Source organism: Pelecanus crispus, chromosome 10 (assembly GCF_030463565.1).
Source record: "Pelecanus crispus isolate bPelCri1 chromosome 10, bPelCri1.pri, whole genome shotgun sequence".
Taxonomy (NCBI): domain Eukaryota; kingdom Metazoa; phylum Chordata; class Aves; order Pelecaniformes; family Pelecanidae; genus Pelecanus; species Pelecanus crispus.
Window position 1 is genome coordinate 39,271,382 of NC_134652.1, and position 18,488 is coordinate 39,289,869.

General features: G+C 66.3%; 4 protein-coding genes across 5 annotated transcripts; 1 reads left to right on the plus strand and 3 right to left on the minus strand.

The window, feature by feature from the left end:
* Positions 1-7,894: 7,894 nt before the first annotated feature.
* Positions 7,895-9,870, minus strand: ECHS1 (enoyl-CoA hydratase, short chain 1). Its single transcript, XM_075717817.1, has 8 exons — positions 9,747-9,870; positions 9,005-9,202; positions 8,806-8,933; positions 8,625-8,724; positions 8,411-8,515; positions 8,214-8,333; positions 8,058-8,125; positions 7,895-7,960 (listed from the first exon to the last, which is right to left on the minus strand). The coding sequence occupies exons 1-8, from the start codon at positions 9,868-9,870 to the stop codon at positions 7,895-7,897; spliced, it is 909 nt and encodes a 302-aa protein (XP_075573932.1).
* Positions 9,871-10,915: 1,045 nt separating this feature from the next.
* SPRN (shadow of prion protein) lies at positions 10,916-11,317 on the plus strand. Its single transcript, XM_075717357.1, has one exon. It carries the CDS (start codon positions 10,916-10,918, stop codon positions 11,315-11,317), a length of 402 nt encoding a protein of 133 aa, XP_075573472.1.
* Positions 11,318-11,827: 510 nt separating this feature from the next.
* Positions 11,828-14,606, minus strand: MTG1 (mitochondrial ribosome associated GTPase 1). Of its 2 annotated transcripts, XM_075717650.1 has the most exons (11): positions 14,477-14,606; positions 14,335-14,399; positions 14,033-14,137; positions 13,870-13,950; positions 13,531-13,587; positions 13,223-13,313; positions 13,049-13,110; positions 12,713-12,809; positions 12,456-12,537; positions 12,200-12,312; positions 11,828-12,078 (listed from the first exon to the last, which is right to left on the minus strand). In XM_075717650.1, the coding sequence occupies exons 1-11, from the start codon at positions 14,604-14,606 to the stop codon at positions 11,981-11,983; spliced, it is 981 nt and encodes a 326-aa protein (XP_075573765.1). In that variant the 3' UTR covers positions 11,828-11,980. The 2 variants fall into 2 exon arrangements, with proteins under 2 accessions (XP_075573765.1, XP_075573764.1); XM_075717649.1 differs by lacking the exons at positions 14,335-14,399; positions 14,477-14,606 and having other exon boundaries at positions 13,531-13,950; positions 14,033-14,177.
* Positions 14,607-15,175: 569 nt separating this feature from the next.
* Positions 15,176-18,123, minus strand: PAOX (polyamine oxidase). Its single transcript, XM_075717583.1, is given in 7 exon segments — positions 15,176-15,329; positions 15,798-16,007; positions 16,009-16,158; positions 16,383-16,638; positions 16,864-17,063; positions 17,155-17,647; positions 17,982-18,123. Coding segments are annotated over 7 exon segments (1,605 nt in total).
* Positions 18,124-18,488: the final 365 nt, after the last annotated feature.

The following is an 18,488-nucleotide window of genomic DNA, read 5'->3' on the forward strand; positions in this document are numbered from 1 at the left end:
TGCGCAGCAGGTGCACGCATGCAGTGTTTGCAGGCAAGCACATACGTGGCGCAAGATGCACATGAGCATGATACATGTGTACAGCGTATACCTGCACATGCCATGCACACACACACACACGGACATGTGCAAGCATGGGGCACGCAACACAGGCACGGCAAATGCGTAGAAAAGCGTAATACACACCTGCACATGTGTGTGCAAATGCACAGCCCACAGGCACACGTATGTACAGAAAATGTGCCCAACATGTGCGTGCACGTACAAACGTGCAATGCAGGCAGCACACGCGTGCGCACACACTGGGCACAAGTACGGCATGCGCACACGTGGCTTGCACGCAACGTGCAGATGTATGCACAACATGCAGATTTGTGCAACAAGGCATGCGCTTGCTGGCACAGGCAAGGATGCAGATTGATTGCATGTGCACACACAGAGATCAGCTGCACACACACGCACAGGGCACATGAGTGTGCACACCCCTGCGCCCCTTCCCCGGGCAATCGATGTTGACCCCTCTCTGAGCACAGAGTACCCACCACCCTGCGCCACGCAAAGCTAACAAGGATGAAGCATGCAAGCTGCGTTGGCCTGCAGTTTATTTTACTTAAGCATGGACAATAATACCAAAGTCTCCAGTAAGACTCCGCTCCCTCATCACATTACAGTGTGTAATGCGAATTAATATACATAAACAAAATTAATACACTTTCATAGTATAAAATTGATAGAGCTAGGAAAGGGTATTTTTATAATACATTCAGTGTGTCCCCGAGCATGTCCCTGGCTTCTCCCTGGTCTGTAAGCGGAGCATTGCGCGGGTCCTCCAGCATCTGGGTGATGAAGGAGCTTGCCTTCACCCGGCCCCGTGTGAAAACAGGGTCTCCTAGGTGAAATGGGGTGTAACCCATCACAGCAGGGTCAGGGCAGAGGCTTTAGACTCACACACCCCTCCAAAGCTCATCTGCTAGGGAAAGAAATGTGTTGGTGAATGGTTTGGGGGCTGAAAGCCCCAAATTCACCTGTTTTCCTTCTATTGTAGGAGAGATGAAGGCACCCATGTGATGGAGATGGGTCCTGTCATGCCAGACATGGGGGAGAAGCAAGGGGAAGGGTTTGCAGCCGACCCGGGGGAACACTCGATGCCATGGAAGGAGCAAGACATCAGCACCTGCACCAGCAGAGAAGTCAAAAGAGGTCCACCCCTGCAGCAACCCCCACAGAGCAAGAGGGAGCAGCTCCCTGCAAGAGGCCACCACCTTGCTGGGACCTCTCCCAGGACTCCCCATCCTCACGGAAGCTGCCGGGGCTTTTGGCATGCAGGATCAGGAGTGCATCATCCCCCCCCCCCTACAGAGATCATTTGCTGGCAGGAGGACACATACCTGCCCGCCCTGCAGCAGCCATTTTGGGCTTGCGAGGGTTTTCCAAGCTTTGCGATGTGACCAGAACTTCCAGGTACAGGAGTATGGCCTAACATCACTGAGCTCCTGGGAAGCTGTGGGAGAGGTTCAAGCAGCCTGGGATGTCGGAGAAGTCCCAGAGCTGGCAGGGGATCAGGCAGTGGGAAGGCAGCCATGGCGCTGGATGAGGTTCCTCTCCATTTGCTGGGGTTACTGAAGCTGACCTCATTTGGCTTCATCACTGAGCAAACGCCTGCGCCCTGGCAGCGATGTGGGAGACGTCTGCCTGCACGGGCAGGTAGCAGGCATCGCTTGCCTCTTCAACCCCTTGCCTGCCCCCCTGGACCACCTCCTCCAGGCCTCCCCGGGGGCTTTGGGGCAATCACATCTCCTCGGAGAGGGCTTCAGCCCAGGTGTGTGGCTGCAGCTGCCGCCCCATCGCAGTTTGATTTCAGAGGGCAAATTTGGCTCTTCAGCTTCCCATGAGTTAGAAAAGCTTGCGCTTTTCTATGGTTCAAGGTCAGATTGGATGGGGCCTTGAGCTACCTGATCTAGTGGAAGATCATAGAATTATAGAATAGAATTGTTTAGGTTGGAAAAGACCTTTAAGATCATCCGGACCAACCAGTAACCTAACACTACTAAGTCCACCACTAAACCAGTTAAGGGCAGAGTAATCATTAATTTCATGTTTCCTGGCTTGGTAGCTGGATTAATTTTTTAATGAAAGTAAAACTAGGAATCACTAAGTTTGGAAAGGATCTCTAAGATCATCAGTCCAACCATCAACCCAACACCACCATGCCTACCAAACCATGTCCCAAAGTGCCACGTCTGTACGTTTTTTGAACACCTCCAGGGATGGGGACTCCCCCACCTCTCTGGACAGCCTGTTCCAATGCTTGACCACTCTTTCCATGAAGAAATTTTTCCTAATACCCAATCTAAACCTCCCCTGGTGCAACTTGAGGCCATTTCCTCTCGTCCTATCAAGATGTCCCTGCCCATGGCGGGAGGGGTTGGACTGGATGATTTTGGAAGGTCCCTTCCAACCCAAAGCAACCTATGAACTAAGGCTGCCTGGAGTCCCTCTTCCTCCCTTCCGACCCACCGCTTGCAAGGGCCCGGGTGTGCTCGGAGAAGCCGTATTTGGGTAACACAGCAAGACTTGGTGAATGTCAGCTCCGAGGGGGCTTTTAGCTGGTCCCTGCTTCTGCTCAGTGCTTGCAGAGTGCATTTACTCACCGTTCATTTATTCAGAGATCAGAAACGTGGCCATTTACTTTGTTGGCACATGTGGGGATGCATGTGCCCCAGTGCACGGTGGATACAAACACCTGGGTGCACGGAGATTGCACGCGCCCCGGTTTATGGGGATTGCAAGTCCCTGGGTGCACAGCCGGGGTTAATCCCCTGCACCGTTTCCCCCGAGCAGCCCCGTCCTGCGTGGGAAGGGCAGCCCCGGGAGCAGCCGCACCCACCCACGGGGGGCAGGCAGCGTGGGCAGGGGTGGGCGCTGGGGGTGCACGAAGGAGCTGTAGGTGCAGGCAAAGGGTGTGGGCAGGGACCGGGGGCACAGGCAGGAGCTGTGGGTGCAGGCAGAGGCAGGCAGGAGCCGTGGGTGCAAGCACAGGATGCAAGCAGGGACCAGGGGCACAGGCAGAAGCTGTGGGTGCAGGGACTGGGGGCGCAGGCAGGAGCTGTGGGTGCAGGCACAGGATGCAGGCAGGGACAGGGGGCACAGGCAGGAGCTGTGCGTGCAGGCACAGGGTGCAGGCAGGGACCAGGGGCACAGGCAGAAGCTGTGGGTGCAGGCACAGAATGCAGGCAGGGACCGGGGGCACAGGCAGGAGCTGTGGGTGCAGGCACAGGGTGCGGGCAGGGGCTGGGGGCACAGGCAGGAGCTGTGGGTGCAGGCACAGGGTGCAGGCAGGAGCTGTGGGTGCAGGCACAGGGTGCAGACAGGGACTGGGGGCACAGGCAGGAGCTGTGGGTGCAGGCAGAGTCAGGCAGAAGCTGTGGGTGCAGGCACAGGATGCAGGCAGGGACCGGGGGCACAGGCAGAAGCTGTGGGTGCAGGCACAGGGTGCAGGCAGGGACAGGGGGCACAGGCAGGTGCTGTGGGTGCAGGCACAGGGTGCAGGCAGGGACCAGGGGCACAGGCAGAAGCTGTGGGTGCAGGCACAGGATGCAGGCAGGGACAGGGGGCACAGGCAGGAGCTGTGGGTGCAGGCACAGGGTGCAGGCAAGGACTGAGGGCACAGGCAGGATCTGTGGGTGCAGGCAGAGTCAGGCAGGAGCTGTGGGTGCAGGCACAGGATGCAGGCAGGGACCAGGGGCACAGGCAGGCGCTGTGGGTGCAGGCAGAGACAGGAGGGAGCTGTGGGTGCAGGCACAGGATGCAGGCAGGGACCAGGGGCACAGGCAGAAGCTGTGGTTGCAGGCACAGGGTGCAGGCAGGGACAGGGGGCACAGGCAGGAGTTGTGGGTGCAGGCGCAGGATGCGGGCAGGGACTAGGGGCACAGGCAGGAGCTGTGGGTGCAGGCACAGGATGCAGGTAGGGACGGGGGGCACAGGCAGGAGTTGTTGGTGCAGGCAGAGTCAGGCAGGAGCTGTGGTTGCAGGCACAGGGTGCAGGCAGGGACCGGGGGCACAGGCAGGAGTTGTGGGTGCAGGCAGGGACTGGAGGCACAGGCAGGAGTTGTGTGTGCAGGCACAGGTTGCAGGCAAGGACTGGGGGCACACCAGGAGCTGTGGGTGCAGGCAGAGTCAGGCAGGAGCTGTGGGTGCAGGCACAGGATGCAGGCAGGGACCGGGGGTACAGGCAGGCGCTGTGGGTGCAGGCAGAGACAGGAGGGAGCTGTGGGTGCAGGCACAGGATGCAGGCAGGGACCGGGGGCACAGGCAGGCGCTGTGGGTGCAGGCAGAGTCAGGCAGGAGCTGTGGGTGCAGGCACAGGATGCAGGCAGGGACCGGGGGCACAGGCAGGCGCTGTGGGTGCAGGCAGAGACAGGAGGGAGCTGTGGGTGCAGACACAAGATACAGGCAGGGACCGGGGGCACAGGCAGGTGCTGTGGGTGCAGGCAGAGGCAGGCAGGATCTGTGGGTGCAGGCACAAGAGCAGGCAGGGACCGGGGGCACAGGCAGGAGCTGTGGGTGCAGGCACAGGGTGCAGACAGGGACTGGGGGCACAGGCAGGAGCTGTGGTTGCAGGCACAGGGTGCAGGCAGGGACCGGGGGCACAGGCAGGAGTTGTGGGTGCAGGCAGGGACTGGAGGCACAGGCAGGAGTTGTGTGTGCAGGCACAGGTTGCAGGCAAGGACTGGGGGCACACCAGGAGCTGTGGGTGCAGGCAGAGTCAGGCAGGATCTGTGGGTGCAGGCACAGGATGCAGGCAGGGACCGGGGGCACAGGCAGGCGCTGTGGGTGCAGGCAGAGACAGGAGGGAGCTGTGGGTGCAGGCACAGGATGCAGGCAGGGACCGGGGGCACAGGCAGGCGCTGTGGGTGCAGGCAGAGTCAGGCAGGAGCTGTGGGTGCAGGCACAGGATGCAGGCAGGGACCAGGGGCACAGGCAGGCGCTGTGGGTGCAGGCAGAGACAGGAGGGAGCTGTGGGTGCAGGCACAGGACGCAGGCAGGGACCGGGGGCACAGGCAGGAGCTGTGGGTGCAGGCAGTCAGGCAGGAGCTGTGGTTGCAGGCACAGGGTGCAGGCAGGGACCGGGGGCACAGGCAGGAATTGTGGGTGCAGGCAGGGACTGGAGGCACAGGCAGGAGTTGTGTGTGCAGGTACAGGTTGCAGGCAAGGACTGGGGGCACAGGCAGGAGCTGTGGGTGCAGGCAGAGTCAGGCAGGATCTGTGGGTGCAGGCACAGGATGCAGGCAGGGACCGGGGGCACAGGCAGAAGCTGTGGGTGCAGGCAGAGACAGGAGGGAGCTGTGGGTGCAGGCACAGGATGCAGGCAGGGACCGGGGGCACAGGCAGAAGCTGTGGGTGCAGGCACAGGTTGCAGGCAAGGACTGGGGGCACAGGCAGGAGCTGTGGGTGCAGGCAGAGTCAGGCAGGATCTGTGGGTGCAGGCACAGGATGCAGGCAGGGACCGGGGGCACAGGCAGAAGCTGTGGGTGCAGGCAGAGACAGGAGGGAGCTGTGGGTGCAGGCACAGGATGCAGGCAGGGACCAGGGGCACAGGCAGAAGCTGTGGGTGCAGGCACAGGATGCGGGCAGGGACTGGGGGCACAGGCAGGAGCTGTGGTGCAGGCAGAGTCAGGCAGGAGCTGTGGGTGCAGGCACAGGATGCAGGCAGGGACTGGGGGCACAGGCAGGATCTGTGGGTGCAGGCACAGGATGCAGGCAGGGACTGGGGGCACAGACAGGATCTGTGGGTGCAGGCAGAGGCAGGCAGGATCTGTGGGTGCAGGCACAAGAGCAGGCAGGGACCGGGGGCACAGACAGGATCTGTGGGTGCAGGCAGAGGCAGGCAGGATCTGTGGGTGCAGGCACAAGAGCAGGCAGGGACCGGGGGCACAGACAGGAGCTGTGGGTGCAGGTAGAGGCAGGCAGGAGCTGTGGGTGCAGGCACAGGATGCAGGCAGGGACTGGGGGCACAGCTGGGCACTGTGAGTGCAGGCAGCTGCTCAGTGCAGGCAGAGTCAGGCAGGCACTGTGGGCACAGGCAGATGCAGGCAGGGACTGTGGGTGCAAGGCAGAGTCAGGGAGGAGCTGTGGGTGCAGGGTACAGACATGCGCTCTCCATGCACTCAGACACTGAGGGCAGGGTGCAGGCAGGCACTCGGGGTGCAGGCAGGCCCCAGCCAACGTGGCTCCTCTGCGCTCTCTCCACCAGCCCGATGGCCGTGCAGCTCTGCGGCATCGCCGTCCTGCTGGGCGCTGCCCTTCTCCTGCCCGCACCCGGCGGCACCCAGGTGAGCCCCCACGTGATGAGTGGGCACAGCGAGACCCACGCATGATCTGGGCCACCCCCCCAGCACCCCTCTCTCTCCCTCTCCCCGCAGCCTCTGAGCGACACCGGGCTGAAGGACCTGGCCATGGAGCAGGATTGGGCCGAGGAAAGGTAAGAGGTGGCTGCGCTCCCTGCACCTTTGGGTGCCCGCGTCTGGCTTGTAAAAACCAACAAAGCAACACCCCAAAATGTAAAGCGTTTTGGGGAGGGGGGGGGGAATAAATTTCCCTTGTTGCTTTGCAACCTCCTGCCAACATTAAGGGGCTTGCAGCTCCATCTTCCCCCCCAAATCACCCAAACTCTCCAAGCATCAAGCCCTGGTTGGTTTCCCTTTGCTGGCGGTGGTGGGGAGCTGCGGGTGCTGCAGCGCCCATGTCCTGGACCCATCCAGCCCGTTTGCGGGACGAGCGGCTAAATTAGCCCGTCTGCTCCCCGAGATCCAAACCGCAGCCTCCTGAGGCGGGGGGGGGTGTCTCGCCAGGGTCCCTGCACCCTGATGGGGCGGGATTCCCCTGGGGCAGGGGGCTATTTAGTAACACTGTTGTACCACGACCTTTCCTCGCTGTTTTTTGCCTTGACCTTTTCCTCCCTTCTCCTGGCATCCCGCGCACACGAGCCGCGGAGCTGCCGGAGGAGGGTGAGATCACTGACGAGGTGGAACCAGGAGGTATAAAGGTCTTTTCCAGCAGCATCTGGGCTCTGTGGGGCCCTGGCCAAGACCAGGAGGGACTGGAGGAGGACCGCGACCACCTCTACCACCCCCAGGACAATGCCAGAGAGGCCGATGCCGGAGAGGCCGATGCCCGTGGGTCACCCTGGATGCTGTCTCTGGAGGTGCAGAGCGGCCCAGAGGAGGACCGGGACCATCTCTACCACATCTGAGTGGAGATGCACCCCAAGCTGTTAAATGAGGGGTGGGAGCCGCCCTTAGGGCTTCCTGAGGGGACTCATCCCTCCCTCCTCACCCCTGAGCCCTCCCCAATAAACCCATACCCACCTCCGCATCCTGGTGTGCTCCTCCTTGCTGCCAGAAATCTACCGCTAAGCGCAGAGCCCCCAAATCCGGGGGATACCCCTCCTTTGGGCTCGCCCCGAGGCCCCAGGCAGGGCGAGGATGATGCCTTGGGGCCGGGAGCTCAGCCCATCACCCCAGCCTCGGTTCAGCCCAGGTGGGGCTGAGGCCGGGCAAATTCAGCGCATCGGCGTTGCAGCTGAGAAGATGCCGCAGGCTGTCCCCTCCCCATCCCGGCGTCGGAGAGCAGCGTGATGGAGCGTGGGGGGGGGCCTCAGTGAACCCCAACATTTCCCAGCTCAGCGGAGACCCCATGGCAAGGACGTCCCATCTCCCGGCAGCGCCAGGAAAACCTTTTAATGGTGACGGCAAAGGCGGTCGCGTCACCCCTGCTGCCGGTGGCCTCGCCCCAGGCAAGCACTGCTTGCCGCCGGGTCCTGGACCCCCTCCGCGGGGGGACGCAGGGGGCTGATGGGCAGAAGGTGGCTGCACGGACCCGCAGCATCCCGGGCTCAGCTGTCGGTGAAGTTCGCCTTGCGCTTCTCCACGAACGCTGTCATCCCCTCCTTGCGGTCGCCCTGCGAGGAGCGGAGAGGTGAGGTTGGGGTGTGGGGGGGTGCGGCAGCCCCGCTATCCCCCCAAACCCTCAGCAATGGGGCCGGCCCTGCTACTCACGGTGGCGAAGGTGGCGTAAAAAAGCCGCTTCTCTGTCTTCATCCCCTCCGCCAGCGTTGTCTCGAAGGCTGAGAGCAAGGGAGAAGTTGGGGAGACCCTGCTGCCTGGCCCTGCAGTCCCCCCAGAGGGGTTCCCGGTTGGTCCCCCAGCCCCTACCGGCGTTGACCGACTCCTTCGCCATGGCGGCCACCAGCTTGGAGTTGCTGGCGATCTTCTCAGCGCAGGCGATGGCGGCATCCAGCAGCTTCTCCACGGGGAAGACCTTGCTGACCAGACCTAGGGTGGGCGGTGGGAGGTGGTGGGATGGCTCCCTGCTGGACCCCCGCGGTGCCAGGGCTGGCCCGTGCCCCTACCTGCCTCCTTCGCCTCCGCTGCTGAAATCCGGTCCCCAGTGAGGACCATCTCCATCGCCAGTGACTTCCCCACCGCCCTGGTCAACCTCTGCGTCCCTCCAGCGCCTGGAGCCGTTTGGGGAAGGGAAAGGTCCAGAGAGGGGTCCCTGGGTGTCTCCGCTGTCCCCGCTCCGGCCGGGATGGGCTCCCCTTGGTGGGTGCCCCCCCCGCTCACCTGGGATGGTCCCCAGCAGGATTTCGGGTTGCCCGAACTGCGCCTTCTCCCCGGCGTAGATGATGTCGCACATCATGGCCAGCTCGCACCCGCCGCCCAGCTAGGACAGGGGAGGAAGAGGGGGGTCAGCGGGTGCCGGGGCCAAAGCGGGGGGCGTGGGGAGAGGTTGGGGGGGACTCACGGCGTAGCCATTGACGGCAGCGATGATGGGTTTGCGGACGGTGGAGACCTTGTCCCAGCCACTGAGGAAGCCGCCGCTGTAGCACTCCTGGAAGGTTTTATTCTGCATCTCCTTGATATCCGCGCCAGCTGCGAAGGGGAACAGGGTGGGACACTGAACCCCCCAAAAAATTGGGGTGGGGAGAGGCCCCCTGCCCTACCTGCAAAGGCTTTTTGGCTGCCGGTGATGACGATGGCTCCCACCTGCGGGTCATTCTCCATGGCCTCCAGTGCCCGCCGCAGCTCCTCCATCAGCCCCTCGCAGAGGGCGTTGAGCGCCTGCGGCCGGTTCAGCTGGATCAGGCCCACGCTCTGCTGCACCCCTGTCTTCTGCACCACCAGGTACTGGAACGGGGCCCCTGCCCGCCGCTCCGTTAGGCGAGCAGCCCCCGTGGGACCCCCCACCGCCCTCCAGCCAGGCCCGGCTCCCGCCGCGGCCCCGCACTATTTTAAGGCGACCTTCAGGGTGGCGGGCGCGTGCCAGCGGTCACTGGCAGCCAGTGGGACGTCACCCCCCGGGGGGGTCGGGACCAGGGCTGCGGGGAGTTCCCGGTGCCACCCTGACCAGGGCAGGGGCAGCCCAGAGGTGCTAGGACCCGGTGCGCGATGCTGGGACCCCCGTGCGCGGTGCTGGGACCCGGAGCGTGGTGCTGGACCCCCGGTGCGCGGTGCTGGGACCCCGTGCGCGGTGCTGGGACCCCATGCGCCGTCCTGGGCGCCGGTGTGCGGTCTTGGGACCCCGTGCGCGGTGCGGGGCCTGCGCACGCTGCCGGGACGCCGGCAGGCAGTGCCACGGCCCCCACACAGCTGCAAGGACCCGGTGCCGGGGCCGTGCGCGGTGCCCGCTGTTGGGGGCCCGCCGCCGCCGCTCGCCCCCCGTGCCCGCCCCGGTGCCCGGCTCACCGGCGCTGCAGGCGCGCGCCCCGAGGAGGGCGCGCGGCGGCGGCGGGAGGAGCGTGCGGCGGCGCGCGGCGGCGGCGGCGGCGGCGGCGGCGGGGCGGAGGAGCGCGCGCAGCTGGGCGGCCATGGCGGAGCGCGGCGGAACGGCCCCGCCCCCCCGGAGGTCGCCCCGCCCCCCCCTCGCCCATTGGCCGAGGCGGCCACGCCCCACGGTGTGCCCTCCCCATTGGCCGAGACTCTGCCGCCGCGCCCCGCCCACGGCGCGCTGCCGCCGGGAGGGGCGGGGCCGGGCCCGCCCCCGTGGGAGCCGCCCGCCCGTGGGCCCCCCCCGGCCGCGGGCCCCCCCCTCCCGCGGGCGGAGACCACGGGGAAGGAGCCGCCGGCCACTGCACCCCGAGGGGCCCGGCCGCGGCTGCCCGGGGGGGGTGGCGCTCCTGCCGTCCCGCCCTCGCCCCCCCCGCGGCGGGACACGCGTGGGGCCCGGCGGGGACAGGATTGGGGGGAAAGGGGGGGGGTTTAGAGGCGCCGCGGGGCGGCACCGCGGTGGTGGTGGGGGGAGGGGGGGGGTGTGTGAGCGCGCGCGCGCGCGTGTGCTTCTCCCGCGTCCGCACGCGCCGCTCCGCGGCGCGCGCCCCCGCCCACGCGCGTGGAGTGGGGGGGGGGGGGGGGGAGCGCGGCGGCGGGACCGCGGCCGGGGCGGGGCGGAGCGGAGCGGAGCGAGGTAGCGGCGGCCCCGGGCCCGGTGAGCCCCGCGGGAGGGGCAGCGGGGGCTGTGCATGTGCGGGGGGGGGGGGTGGGTGCGAATGCGCCCCACGGCCGGGCGCGTACACGCGTGCGTGCTGCTGCATGTGTGCGGGGGGGGGTCGAGCAAGCCACGCGTGTGTGGTGCGTGCACAGCCCCACTCTTGCGCTCATCCGCACGGCGAGGGGGGAGAGGGTGCGTGTGCAAGCCATCGGCTGCTGCACGAGTGACACGCACACGCGTGTGCGACCTGAGGACACACGTGCAGCCTCTGCGTGGCCCACGCAGACTCCCGCCTGCGCCTCCTATGCGCCTCTGCAGACGCAGCGGGCCTGCGAGACCCTGTACACGCGTGTGCCAGAGCGCGTACACGCGTGTGCGAGGCCATGGCTGAGCGCCAGGGCCTCTCCTTGTGCCCAGGTGCGGCAGGATGCGGCGGAGCGCGGCGGCGTGCTGGGCGCTGATGCTGCTGGCTGCCACCTTCTGCGACGCCGTGGCTGGCAAGGGCGGGCGTGGCGGGGCCCGGGGGGCTGCCCGTGGCAGGGCCCGGGGGGCCACCCGCAGCCGGGTGAAGTCACCGCTGCCCCGCTACGGCTCGGCCCTGCGCGTGGCGGGGGCAGCAGCAGCGGGAGCAGCGGCTGGCGTGGCGGCGGGGGCCGCCATGCGCCAGGCCCGGCCGGCCAGCAAGCTGGAAGCGGGTGACGGCGTTGAGTACCGCGAGGGCAACAGGACGGCCACCGCCAGCGCCTGGACCTCTGCCGCACCCGCCCGTGACCTGCCGGGCTGGGCCATGTCCTGGCTCTGGCCCCTGGCCGCCATCCTCCGCCGCTGACGGTTTCGGGGGACCTGACCGTGCCCAGTGCGGCTACCGATGCCACGAGGACCAGCCGCCCCGCCCGGGGCTGAGCCCGTGCCCCTGGGCTGGCACAGCAGCTCTAAGGGCTGCGCCCACCCAGCCTCACCCCATCACCCACCACCACCGGGGCAGGACCCCACAGGAAGCCCCCCCCGCACCACCTCCCACCCACCCCGTGCCAAACCCCGCCAGCTCGGGCACCTGGTTCGCGCCACCCCTCTGTATGTGGGTCTCGCAGCGTTTGGAGGACGAGGAGGCAGCAATAAAGCTGGGCGGAAAGCGAGTGTGTCTGGATGTGGGGCTTGGGATGGGGACCCTGAAATGGCCACCACCCTGGCGCCCTGCCCACGGAGATTTTATTTCGGGATGGAGGTCCCAGAGAGGGCCAAGACCACGGGGAGGAATCGGCTCTGCAGGGGTTCTGTCCTGGCTGGCGGCAGCAGCCGTGCTCCAGGCCCTCCTGGTCAGGATTGCCATGCGCGGCGACGCCTCGGGGCACAGCAGCCCAGGGTCCGAAACTGGCGGGGGGACGACTGCCCTGGCAAAGCCGCTTCAAATCACACGCCAGAGCTCCACGCCGAGGTGTCCCCCAGCCCCGTGGGGCACTGGGGTGTCCCCCAGCCCGCATGGCTGCAGGTCTCAGTCCAGCGTCACCCTGCCCAGATGTCCGGCTCGGAAATCCTGCAGGAACTTGTAGGCAGCGGCCGAGTAGTTGAGCATCGTCACGTTGACGTTCCCTGGAGATGGGGGGCGGTGGGTGCAGGAGGAGGTGGCAGAGGAGCCTGCAGCTGCCCCAGGATCCCCAAAATCCTGGCCCCCGCACCCCAGGTGGCAGATATCCCGCCCCGGAGCACTCACCCGTGCCCGTCAGCACCTTCACCTTCTGTGTCCTGCCCTGGGCAAGGGCCACGTGCTTCAGCACGGGCTCGATGTTGTCGCAGGCCTTGGCCAGCCCATAGTGCCGCACGTACCTGCCGAAGGAGGCGGCTCGCACCCTGCCAGCATTGCTTCTCCCTCCCCACCAATTCCTCATGGGGCGTTTCTCCACCACCCGCTCGGGACCATGGGCAGCAGACGCAGCCCCAGGTCCTCCCCAGTTCCCCCGCCGGCTCACCCAAACTGCTGCCGCTTGTTCAGGGTGTACAGGAGGTAGTCGGCCATGATGTCCTCTCCTACCAGGTGGTCACGGATGGCTCCTGGAAAAGAGGGTCAAGCCCCAGCTCCCCCCCAGCTCTGCCCTGAGACCCCCCGCCATCCCTCCCGCCCTCCACGTGCTGCACGCAGGCACCCAGGCAGCGCACCAGGCCCAGCCGGGGCTTGAAGCCCCATTTGGGGAGACCTCCCCCTGGCTGGCCACAGCCTCCGCCTCACCACACAGTGCCAGCTTCATGCCCGTCTCCACGTCCCCCAGCTTCGGGGGCAGCACGCCAGGCGTGTCCACCAAGTACATCAGGGGCTGCTCGCAGACCTGGCACAGGGGGAGGCAAAGCAGTTAGGGCACGCGGCTCCGTAATTAGCACTGCGGACTCCGACATGGCTAACGAGCGAGGTGTTGAGCTCTTTCATTAAGGTCTTGCTGGAAAGGAGACTCGAGCAGCCCTCTGAGATCAGCTCCGCGTGGCTAGGGGTTTTGCAGAGCTCCTGCAAGAGGACGTGGGGAGGCAGAGGCCAGCACCCGCCCTGCCGCCTGCGCCACGGGGACGGTACCTGGATTCTGGTCAGCACCGCCTTGGTGATGCCCGGCTCACCACCGACCGCAGTGGCTTTCCCTTCGGGTAAAGGAGAGACAGAGTCAGAGAAGCAAGCGATGCTCTGCCCCACAGCCTGCTCCATGGCTGCGCTGGTCACTCCTCCCTGAGCCCAGGCACTGCAGAGAAATACCCTTTTTTAGGTGCAGCCTCCGCAGGGAGTTGATGAGCGATGACTTGCCTACGTTGGGCACGCCAATCACCAGGATGCTGTACTCGGTGCTCTGGAATCGAGGAGGATGTGGGCAGGGAGCGGCCGGTTATCGGCCACCCACCCCGTGAGCGACGGGCGGCCGCAACAGCGGAACAGCCCAGCCTTTGCTGGTGCTTCGGGCACGCACGTGAGCGGCCTCGTCCCTCCATCCATGGAGGGAGGTGACCTGCAAGGCGGCCAGCCTGACTCCCTGCGTGTGCACTGGCAGCCTCGCTGCCGCCTCTCACCTCGGCCCTGTGGTAGCGTGGGCTGTTGCCCACCAGCTTGGCAACCAGGGGAACAATCTGCAGAGAAACAGGGAGAAGGGCTGTCACCGCGGCTCCGTGCCCGGGCGGGTGGCAGCCGCTTGCTCGGAGGATGCTGTGCCAGGAGGCTGCACAAAACGGGGTCAAGCACAGGACGGGGCGCTTCGGGTAAGCTGGAAACAAAGATCGCGCTGGACCAGCCAGCGCTGCCTCCTCACAGTGCGGTGCTGAGGCTTCTCCACAGGGCCAGGAGATCGGTGCATGGCCCTTGGCTGCTGGCAGCAAGAAGCAGGGCTGGGCACAGGGCTGCTGGCCCGTTACCTTCTTGACATTGCCATCATGCTGGCAGTCAGCGAAGACAACATGCGAGCATCCCTGCCGCTTCAGGTGCTCCAAGACTGTCTGAAAGGGACAGGCAGAGGCATTATCAGCATCCGCCTGCGGCGACCCGCGGGCCCACAGCCAGCCGTGCCGCGGCGCTCACCGGCTGCTGGTGGGGATCAGCCAGGTCCATCTTGTTCAGCACCAGGAGGTGTGGGCGGATGCCCAGCACCTCCTGCAGCATAGGGTTACGGCCCGACAGCGGGATGTGAGTGCTGCTAAGGAGAGTGACTGTGCGCTGGCGTGGGAGCAGGTACTGGGGGGAGCGGCTGCGGGGGAATCGATGGGGCTGGTGCGGAGCTGGAGGGGGGAACGGGGCCGGGAGAAGGGGCGGCCTGAGTTAAACGGGGCGGCTGGGGCGCACGGGGGGGGGTGGGGTGGGTGAGGAGCCGTACTGGAGGATATGCGAGCGTCATGCACCTCGATGAGGCAGTCGGCGCGCCGCAGGGAGGCCCGCATCTGCCGCAGACCTGCGATACAGCGCTGGGTGAGCGGCGGCGGAGGAAGCGGAGGGGGGTGGTCGGCCCGCCCCGCTGCCACCCCTCACCTTTCACCATGTGCCCCGGGAACCAGGAGGCCACATCGCGGCCCCCGAAATCGAAGCGCTCCCGGAAGCCGCCAGGCACCGGCCCGGGACCGGTCACAGCGGCCCGCAGCGCTCCCGCCCATGCTCTCATGATGGCGGCGGCGCAGCGTTCTGTGCGTCACATCCAGCGCGACGCCGCGTTGGCCCCACCCCTCTGGGTGTGGGCACGCCGAGTGGGCGGGGCGACGCTGAGTGGTCGGGGCATCCCCCTCTGTGGGCGTCACTTCCGTCGCCGCCTCAGCGCCATGGCGGAGCTGCGGCCTACGGGGCCTACGCGGCCTACGGCGGGCCCGACGCTGGGTCCTGGCGGTACCGACGGTGCTGGGGCCCGCGGGGTGCCCCCCGCGGGGCCCGGCGCTGGGCCCGGCACCGCCGGTGCCGCGGGGCCTGGTCCCCAACCCGCCCACCAGCCACCCCCAGCCCCTCAGCCCGCCCCGCAGCCAGGCCCGACGCAGTCCCAGCTGGACGACACCCGTTTCCTGATCGCCAGCACCAACTGGTACTAACGCCGCAGCCCCTTCTCCCCGCCGGACCCGAGCTGAGGAGCCACATCCATCCTCCCCCCCCGGAGAAAAAAGAGAAACAAAAGCCTCCGCGTCCTTCCACCGAGGTTTCTCAATAAAACGAGACTAAGCGGCAGCAAGGCGTGAAGCGTGGCTTTTATTTTCCCGCCTCAGAGCCGAGGAGTAGGGCTGGGTGCCTCAAAAAGCTGGTTGAGCCGCTCGGCCTCCCGCCAGCCCGACAGCAGGGCCCCGTGGGTGGTGGAGTAGAAGGTGCGGTGGGTGGCTTCGCCGGCGAAGAGGAGCTGCAGAGGCTGCGGCGAGGCGGGAGGTGAGCGCCAGGGGCCTGCCCTCTCCCCCGGCCCAGCGGGGACACAGGGTCATGCTAAACCAGCCTCATCTCCCTGCCCTTTGGCACACCGCGGATGTGTGACTCGCTCTGCATCCATGTGGAGAGCAGGGAGCGGGTGCCTTCCCTTCCTTACAGACCCACCCCATGCCATCAGGATGCCGGAAAGTAGTTGGAAGGCGCTATGTGTCACTAGATTTTATGGAAATGGGGTTCCCCCCACCCTCATAGAGCTCAGTGGGAAGAGCCGGGGGGGTTGGTTAGTGACCTGAGCATCAATGACCCCCAAATGGAGCAGGAGTGGAGAATGCCACCTCCCTGTGCTCCTCAAGGTCTGGAGCATCCTGTTTCCACCCCCGTCCGTCTGTCCCCGCACCCGGGGGGTCCCGCTTGCCCCACGCTTGCTGCATCCCCCAGAGCAAAAAGCAATTACCCTGGGGTCCTTGGGGTCCTCGGGCAGGGGCTGAGCCAGCACATCGATGTCGTCACCCGAGCTGCCAACAGCCACATAGCTGTAGGAGCCGCGGGTGTACGGAGCGCTGTGCCACCGGGACCTGAGCATGCTCCTGGGAGCGGGCAGGTGTAGGTTCCCTGTGGGCGTGGATTTTGGGTGGGATCCAGAAATCTGGGTGCACGTTTCCCCGGGGGTTGGGGTGATGAGGGCGGAGGAGGCGCCGGTACCTGTCAGCGTGCGGAGGACGCGCGTCATGGTGCCAAGAACCTCCGCGTCGCTCAGCGTTTCCATGTACTCCGACTCCTTCCCTGCGATGAAGCCACAGAGGACGTGCCCGTGCCTGGAGAGGAAAGATGGGGCTGAGAGCTGCCTGCTGCCCTCCCACTGCTCACCGGGAACTGTGCCCTCCCTGTCCCGGGAGTGCTGCTGCATCATGGGCCACCAGCGACCCGGAGAAGGTGTTGAAGCTCCAGACAGGACCAAAATGCTCCTTCACGTTGGCTGGAAGAAGCCCAATGCCCGCCCGGCTGCGATGCCCCTTTGCCAACGTTCCCGGCCACGTACTGCTCTGGCGGTTGGAGGACCACAAATCCGATGAGCTTCTTGAACCAGTTGGCCTCCAGGTCGGCTCTGGGTTCCTCGAGGGGTGACTCGTCCTCCCACACTGCTTCGAGGAGCTGCTGCTGGGGTTCCCAAAAAGGTTGCTCGAACTCCAGGAAGATCTTGTTGTTGGTGCCGAAACCCAGGCGGCGAATGGCCTCCGCTTTCCGCTCCGGCAGGGGAGGCTGGAAGAAATCCTGGTGGTGTTCCTTGAGGAAACCTGCAGGCAGAAGATGGGGCAGCTCTGTTCGCTGGGCTCCTAAATGGGGTCTGAGACACTTGCCCCTCTCCAAACCCCTTCCCAGCCTCCCCTCTTCCACCGCGGTGGGAGAAGGGGGGCTGGGAAGGTGTTTGGGCAAGTCCCTGCCCTCCATATGCCTATCTCCAACGACGCCAACCGGTCAGAGGGGACAGGGAAGGCAAGGAAAGGTGTTGCAGTCCTCACCCAGTGGGACGGTGACGATGACGTGGTCGGCAAGGAAGGCGTCTCCATCCTCGCACTCCACCCGGACGGGAAAATCCCTGGCCTCTTCCCCTTTCTCACGGAAGGACCCTTTCCACCGGATGGTCCTCACCGCCTTGTTGAGCAGGACGATGCCCTCCGGCAGAGACGACAGCATGTGATTGGGCAAGCTGCTGTAGCCGCTGCAGGAGGAAGTGCTGCTGGGGATGGGATTCCCCGCCCCCCTCCCGCCGAAACGCTCTTCCATGTCCCCATCCAGAGCCCTCCACTTACCCTGGGAAGGTGCAGTCCAGGCCAGGCAGGGAGACGTACTCCCCAAAGGGCTCCAGGGCCACCAGGTCCATGCTGTGGGTCCCGCTGATGCAACACTCCAGCTTGAGGCAGGCAGCCAGAATGGCCAGCTGGAGCTGCTGGGCATCCTCCTCGCCCCCTCCCAAAACAGGGACCCTCCGAGCGATCTCTGCCCGCAGGTACTGTCCCACGCTTGCCACTGGTGGTTCCTTGGCCCCCTGAAAAGCACGGGTGGAGGCCAGGAGGGTGTTGAAGAGGTCATGGGCTTCGCTCACCGCCTTGGGGCTCAGCACCCTCCCCGAGCTGCCGTAGGTGATGGAGGGCAGCGGGGGGTGGCCCCCGGCCTCCGCCCGCTGGTTCTCCTCCCGGGCAGCCTCCGGGCCCAGCAGGCCGTAGCGGGTGGCCAGGCAGAAGACAGGGTTCTCTGGCGAGGGGCCGTGGATCCAGTGTGCTCCCATCTCCACCAGCCCCGACGCTGTGGGGAGGGGAGGGAAGGGGGTCATCCCAAGGAGTCCCTGGGGACCCCCAGCCCCGTGTGCCCCCCAAAGCTGGAGCCAGCAGACCCTCTCCCCTGTCCCGGGCCACCCCTCACCAGCTCTGGTTCGGTCCCAGCGCCTCCACGGGACCAGACGCCCCCAGCATCGCGTCTGCCCTGCTCGGGACGGGCCTCACGGCGGGGGGGGTTCCGGTGCAGCTCCCCCATCCTTGCTCCTGTCCCGGTGCAGCCCCCCCCGACTGGACCCATTCCCCGGTGCAGCCTCCCCGACCCCCGGTGCTGCCCGCCCCCCGCCCCGGGCCTCCCCCGGTACCAAAGGGGCGGGTGCAGACACGGCCGCCGGCGCTGGCCGCCGCCTCCAGCAGGCGGAGGGAGCCGTGGCCGCGGAGCCGCTGAGCCGCCCCCAGCCCCGCCAGCCCGGCGCCCACCGCCAGCACGCGCCCGCCGCTCTCCATGGCGCCTGCTCCCGCCAGGCCCCGCCCACAAAGCCCCGCCCCGCCATCCGGCCCCGCCCTCCCTGTCAGGCTCCGCCCCCCAAACCCCGCCCCATCCGACCACCGCCCCTAAACCCCGCCCCCTCCGCTCAGGCCCCGCCCCCTCTGCCAGACCCCGCCCCATCCGACCCCCGCCCCTAGACCCGCCCCCTCCGTTCCGGCCCCGCCCCATCTACCAGACCCCGCCCTAAACCCCGCCCCTCCGTTCCAGCTCCGCCCCTGCCCACCAGGCCCCGTTCCTAAACCCCCGCCCCCTCCGTTCCGACCCCGCCCCCTCCGTCCCGGCCCCGCCCTTCTCTGCCAGGCCCCCCTCAACCCCCCACCTC

Coding starts and splice junctions, on each gene's coding strand:
- ECHS1 (XM_075717817.1), bottom strand. CDS start 9,870: ATGGCCGCCCAGCTGCGCGCGCTCCTCCGCCCCGCCGCCGCCGCCGCC. Junction 8,516..8,624: donor CCTGCTGGGGACCATCCCAG/GTGAGCGGGGGG, acceptor AAACGGCTCCAG/GCGCTGGAGGGACGCAGAGG. Junction 7,961..8,057: donor TTTACGCCACCTTCGCCACC/GTGAGTAGCAGG, acceptor CGCTCCTCGCAG/GGCGACCGCAAGGAGGGGAT.
- SPRN (XM_075717357.1), top strand. CDS start 10,916: ATGCGGCGGAGCGCGGCGGCGTGCTGGGCGCTGATGCTGCTGGCTGCC.
- MTG1 (XM_075717649.1), bottom strand. CDS start 14,113: ATGCTGCAGGAGGTGCTGGGCATCCGCCCACACCTCCTGGTGCTGAAC. Junction 13,111..13,222: donor GAGGCTGCACCTAAAAAAGG/GTATTTCTCTGC, acceptor CTTTACCCGAAG/GGAAAGCCACTGCGGTCGGT. Junction 12,810..13,048: donor CGGTGCTGACCAGAATCCAG/GTACCGTCCCCG, acceptor CCCCTGTGCCAG/GTCTGCGAGCAGCCCCTGAT.